This window comes from Sciurus carolinensis, chromosome 11, assembly GCF_902686445.1.
Source record: "Sciurus carolinensis chromosome 11, mSciCar1.2, whole genome shotgun sequence".
Classification (NCBI taxonomy): domain Eukaryota; kingdom Metazoa; phylum Chordata; class Mammalia; order Rodentia; family Sciuridae; genus Sciurus; species Sciurus carolinensis.
In genome coordinates, this window is record NC_062223.1 from 72553033 (window position 1) to 72559558 (window position 6526).

Sequence of the window (6526 nt, forward strand, 5' to 3'; positions counted from 1 at the left end):
TGTCGGGGAAAGAGCTCAGGAGAAGCAGATACAGGAAGTGCTGCAGCAACTCTACACAGTTCTCAGGCTTGGGCACCACTTGGAAGCAAAGTCTGAAGGGATCCAGTCTGGAACCGGGAGGGGGCAGAGCATCCTCTAGAACCGACTCAGCTCTGACCTCAGAGGTGGCCTCAGACACAGGTGCTGCTTGCACAACCACAGAGGGAAAGCAGCAGCAAAGTCACTGGGAGGACTACTCTGCCGTCCCCTCCCCCTCCAGGACCACCTCTCGTGCACCTGGAACAGCTTCGTGATTTATATATTAGGACAAAAGTGGACACAAACTAATCTGTACACAGATATGAGAAGAAACAAAAGAAGAGTATTAAGGACAAAGGTGAATCACATCCCTCAGAGTCAAGCTGGTAATGGTATCTCCCTTCTTATTTAAAAAAAAAAAAAAGGTTCTTTATATTCTACCATTTTAGGGTCTCTACCTGAAATTGGAACCATATTGCCGAGTTCTGTATTTTTTAGGCTTTTGAAAAACTGCAACTCTGTCTCAATTGCACAACTGGGAAGTCACCTCACAGGGCACAGGGATGAGAAAAATGAGCACGTGTCACAATGAAAGATATTTCTACCATCTATAGAAACATATCCATATTCTGTTTTGCTGCTGCCTTATAAATATGAACTATTACCCTAATTAGAGACTTGTTAAATGAATGTGTCTCTTTCTGAGATAAATTATATTTGTTCACATTGGTAAAATAATATTTTCCATTGTGCATGGACATCCTTTGGGTAAAAGAGGAATGTACTTTACCTCCAGAATTATCACCACTCTCCCAATAAAAGCCTCCACATGCCAAGCAGGGTGATGGATGTCTGTAATCCCAGCAGGTCAGGAGACTGAGACAGGAGAGTCAGGAGTTCAAAGCCAGCCTTAGCAAAAGCGAGGTACTAAGCAATGCAGTGAGACTTTGTCTCTAAAACAATAAAAATTAGGGCTGGGAGTGTGGCTCAGTGGTTGAATGACCCTGAGTTCAATCCCCAGCACCCATCCCTCCCCCCCAAAAATATAGCCTCCACACTGTTTTACAGTTGGAGTTGTATCAGGGACAGTCATCAATATCTCTGGTAGAAGGAGTATATAGTAAATGTGTCCAGTTGATAAAGGAATAGTGAATATTCTCTTCATGACAACATCAATTTTATAGCAGCTCAGCACAAAGGGTAAGCTATGGAACCCACCTAGATGCCCTTCAATAGATGAATAGATCAAGAAACTGTGGCATATATACACAGGCTTACTCAGGCTTAAAGAAGAATAAAATTACAACATTTGCAGGTAAATGGATGGAGTTAGAGAATATTATGGTAAGTGAAATAAGTCAATCCCCCAAAACCAAAGACCAAATGTTTTCTCTGATATGTGAATGCTGATACATAATGTGTGGGTGGAGGGCTGAATGGAGAAACTTTGGATTGGGCAGAGGGGAGTGGGCAGAGGGATGAGGGTGGAGTGGGAAAGAGAGTGGAATGAGATTGACATCATTAACCTAGGTACTTGTATGATAGCCTGAATAGCATGGACTCTACATCATGTACAATCCGAGAAATAAATAGTTGTGCTCCATTCCTGTACATGAATTAAAATGCATTCTGCTGTCAAGTATAACTAATTAGAACAAATAAAGTAAAAATTTTAAAAAGGTAAATATAATTCCACTGAACTATACAGGAAAAATCTTAACATCAAAAAATCGTGTAGATTAAATACACTAATGACAACAAAAGTGTAAATACTAGAAGTTGTGAATACAATTAAACAATACTGACAAAAGAATGATCTACATAGAATTAATTAAATTACTTTTCAGAAATCTCTGAATATGATTCTTCATGTAAGGTGAGTAATAATAAACATTTTATGTAATCAACAGTAGATTTCAAAAAGGTAAAATGAAAACAAAATCCTAAATAAAACTAAAGCAATTTTTTTCTATATGTTTTCTTAGTCTGTAAGATCATATGCAGACTAGCTAAAATAAGAGGAAAATAATTTTTTTCATTTTTTAAAAATCATATTATTTAACAATATTGTGAAGGACTCTTGGCCAATGTCACAAAACTTGAGGTGGAAATGAGCTATCTCCTATTTTTAATAGGCAATTGCACACTAAATTCAAACAACACTAATTAAATTCTGTTTTATTCAATCTTTGCCCCCCAATCACCATTATTATTACTATCAAACAGTCTTCTGGAGGTTTGGTTGGCTAAAAACACTAACGTAATATACTCATTGTTAAATATTTATACATTTCTTTAGAAAAAATATTTGGAAAAATTAACAAATTTTTTTAAGTTTCTTGTCAGGGAAATTTGACAAGATATATTTTCTATTTATCTATAATACATAAACTTTAAGCTTGAAGTAAAATTATATATATATATATATATATATATATATATAGAGAGAGAGAGAGAGAGAGAGAGAGAGAGAGAGAGAGAGAGGCAACTGAGGGTGACCTGGTAGTTCTAAGGAGCTGAACCTCCAAGGAGGGTGTGAGCATTGCTGCCCTGCTGGGAGAAGCAGGAGAAGAATTGGTTGCTTAACGTCCTGGCAGGGTCAGCTTGCACAGAGCAGGCTGAGTCACTAGCACATTCTCTAGGACTGGTGACCGCTGTCTTTTCTCAAAAAGTGAATTTATATTGGGTTCTCTATTCGTTTTTAAGGGAGGATGATGTGAATACTGAGTTGCAGTGTTCAGAAAAGTGTCACTTTCAGAATTTTCGCCTTCTCTAAACATCATCTTCATGTTACTTTAGACTTCAGTTATAAGTGATTAAGACTGATCCATCATATGCTTTGATAAAGATTGATCCATAAACCTTCTAAGGACTGACCATATCTCTGAAATGGGCCTGCTTTTGAAGCTCCCTAGAATTCGAATCTCACCAGGCTACCTCAAGCTTTCTCTGTATTTTCCCTGCTGCCTCCTTCCTGCACCATTGTCCTGTCCCTCCTTCTCTTCCAATCTCATTCAGAGCTCCATACATCTGATCTTTCTTCTGAGTTCCTCTGTGCTAAGTCATGACTGGCCCTGTCCAGGATAACTCCTTGTGCAAGGATTTGCCTCTACAGCTGGACTTGGAGTTCTCTGCAACCAGAGTTGACACTTTTCTTCTTGTCTCACCTTGTGGACATTGTAATAACTTTTCCTTTACCTGCTTTCCTGGATAAAAAGTCTCTCCCTTAGTTCATCCCAATTTTATGGATGTGCCTCCATCTGAACACTCTCAATATAATGTAAGTGAATAGGAATGTAATCACAAAGTATCTACTATATGCCAGGTCCCTATGTTAGACATTTTTTCGTTGTTTATCACAGGGGCATAATGCAGATGCCATTCATTTGATAATTCAACAAAGAATATGACACACACCAGTACAATCCATAACACTTTTTCGATAACATTGATAGACTACCTTTTAAAATATGTGTATGTCACAGATGCAATAATGCTGTGTTGAAGTTTTGGCATGATAATTAACAAATTAGGAAATAGGAAAGTCATGTAGATATAATGAAACATAGTATATCTTGAAATATTGAAGGATTATTAACCAAGTACTACTGACTTCTCCAGTCTGTATTGAGTGCTTACTTTGTTTCAGACTCTATAATGAGCGCTTTACTGGGACTGGAGAAGTTAGGTATGATGCTTAATTCATGCAGCTGCTAGGTAAGGTACATAGATTGAAGCTCATGATCATGTGGATCCATATTTCATATCACTTCCATAATAAAGGGCTATAAAATGTATGAGATATTATCTATATGAAAGGAGAGACAGATTATTAGTTTCTCTGAATTGCAGGATATTAATTTAAAATGAAAACAACAATAGCCACCATATTGAATAGGTGGCAGGAGTTTTGATAGATTTTTCTATTTTAGAACTGAGTTTACTAAAGTACTGTTGGACTATTAAAAAGGAAGAATGTAGCATGGTGGTGCATTCTTGTAATCCCAATGACTTGGGAAGCTGAGTCAGGAGGATCAGAAGTTCAAAGCCAGCCTCAGCAACTTAGTGAGATCCTATCTCAAAATAAAATCTAAAAGGTGCTGGGAATGTGGCCCAGTGGTTAAATGCCCCTGGGTTCAATTACCCACACCAAAAAGATGAAGAAGAAAAAGAAGAAGAAGAAGAAGAAGGAGAAGAAGGAGGAGGAGGAGGAGGAGGAGGAGGAGGAGGAGGAGGAGGAGGAGGAGGAAGAGGAGGAGGAGGAGGAAGAGGAGGAGGAGGAGGAGGAGGAGGAGGAGGAGGAGAAGGAGAAGAAGAAGGAGAAGAAGAATTCAAAGATGGCTCCCCAGTATCCTGAACAAGGAATGACTTCGTAGCTGAAAGGAAAGGCAATGGGGACAGAAGGAAGAATAGGTGAAATTGTTGGTCCATTTAGCACTGACACTATTTTAAGCACTGTTTAAATGTGATAGAGTTATTATGTAATATAGTTACCACAATAATCTGTGAGGTGAGGTTACAAAAATAGAGGTCCTAGAGAAGTTAGATGAATTGCTCCATGATACTTAGGTTACATGACTTTATTTATTTATTTTTTTTGTTTATTGAACATTTTACATACAAGTCTCTTTCTTAAGTTCTGCACATTTATTTCCTTATGTAATCCTTACTGTAACTGGAAGAGTTAGATGTTATTATTATTATTACTACTACATATCAGTTAGTCAAACTGAGGCACAGAGACATTTAATGTTATGCTTAAGGTCACAAATGTAGTAAGAGGAGGAGCCAGGATTGAAATCTAAGCATTCTGAATTCACATCTCTGCACTTACGTGCAACCAAAGGGGTCGAATTCAACTTCAAATTCACTCCAACCATCTTTTTCTTTGCCTTTGGACTCAGACAGAAAGTTATTCTTTTCATGAAACTGTCTCATCTTGTTATCATAAACTAACTTGCTCCTTAGTAGGTCATAGCCACTTTTGACAACAGTGGAAATATTATCATATTTTTGGGTTATTCTAAGTTTCTCAAGGAGTTGTGGGAATGCAACATGTTCAACGTGATAATCAGTATTTCTATTTCACCTGGCCAATCTACTTCCTTCCAGACCTTCCAGACAGGTAAACCCAGTCTTGTCATATCATAGATCCCATCCATGCAAATGCATCTGGAAAGTGATCCTACCCTTTTATTTTTCTCATCTCCAACTTATGTTTGGAATTCATGCTGAGATCTTGCCCAAGAGAAACAGTCTTAGAAGTCGACTCCGAATCTCCTTGGTTCTAGCTCCATAGATAATGGGATTGAGTACAGGAGGCACCAGCACATAGAGATTGGCCAGAAAGATGTGCACATGCTTGGGAACTCGGTTGTGGCCAAAGCGGTGGGTGAGGAAGGAGAAGAAGGCAGGGATGTAGAAAATGAGGATGACACCAAGGTGGGAGCCACAGGTACTCAGAGCTTTGTGCTGGGCATCATGGGATGGAAGACGAAAGACAGCATGGAGGATGAAGCCATAGGAGATGGCAATGAGGATGGAATCCAGACCCATGGCCAGAAGGGCCACAGTCAGCCCATAGATAATATTGACAGTGATGTTGGCACAGGCCAGTCGAGCAATGCCCATATGCTCACAGTAAGTGTGAGCCATGATGTGGTGACCACAGTAGGGCAGTCGCCTCAGTAGGAATATGAAGGGGAAAACAATAACTACACTCCGGAATATACCAACAATGCCAATTTTGCCTATGACAGTGTGGTTGAGAATGGTTTTATATCTCAGTGGGTTGCAGATAGCCACATATCGATCAAAGGCCATGGCCAGGAGAACTGAAGACTCCAGAGCATAGATAGAATGGACACAAAACATCTGTGCCAGGCATCCAGCAAAGGAAATCTCACCTGCATGGAGCCACAAAATGGCCAGCATTTTGGGCACTGTGGTGGAGCTGAGAGCCAGGTCAGTGAGTGAGAGAAGGCAAAGGAAGAGGTACATGGGTGCATGAAGGGCACTGTCTGTCACAATGACGAGGATGAGGGCAGCATTGCCAAGCAGAGCTACCAGATACACGGCACAGAATGGAATCCCGATCCAGATGTGGGCAAACTCCAGGCCTGGGATTCCCGTCAGGAAGAGAGTGGCTGGGAGACTGGTCTCACTGATGTTGGAAGCTGACATCCTTCCTGGCAACCAAAGAGTTCCTTCCAAGGGTTGATGGTATGCCTACCCTGTAACAACAGGCGTGTGGGTGATTCACATGAAAAGATCACCTTTCTGTGAAATAATAATTTTTAGTTGCTCAAGCATCTGAAAAGTATTTCACTCTGAGTCATAATACACATACATGCCCTTTACTTTTGGGCAATGATGTAATGATGCATTTACCTTCTTTTCCCTGTTTGAATCTATCTTCCCAGATATATGCCCAAAGGCTTACTTTTATATTTCACCTGAATTGCCTAGTAAGAAGGTAGATGACCTGGATATGATTACATACTCCTGA

The 6526-nt window shown here is 39.7% G+C and overlaps 1 protein-coding gene across 1 annotated transcript; it reads right to left on the bottom strand.

Annotated features, from left to right (window-relative positions):
* Positions 1 to 5244: 5244 nt before the first annotated feature.
* LOC124959551 (olfactory receptor 52D1) lies at positions 5245 to 6213 on the bottom strand. The gene has a single exon (XM_047517963.1). It carries the CDS (start codon positions 6199 to 6201, stop codon positions 5245 to 5247), a length of 957 nt encoding a protein of 318 aa, XP_047373919.1. The 5' UTR covers positions 6202 to 6213.
* Positions 6214 to 6526: the final 313 nt, after the last annotated feature.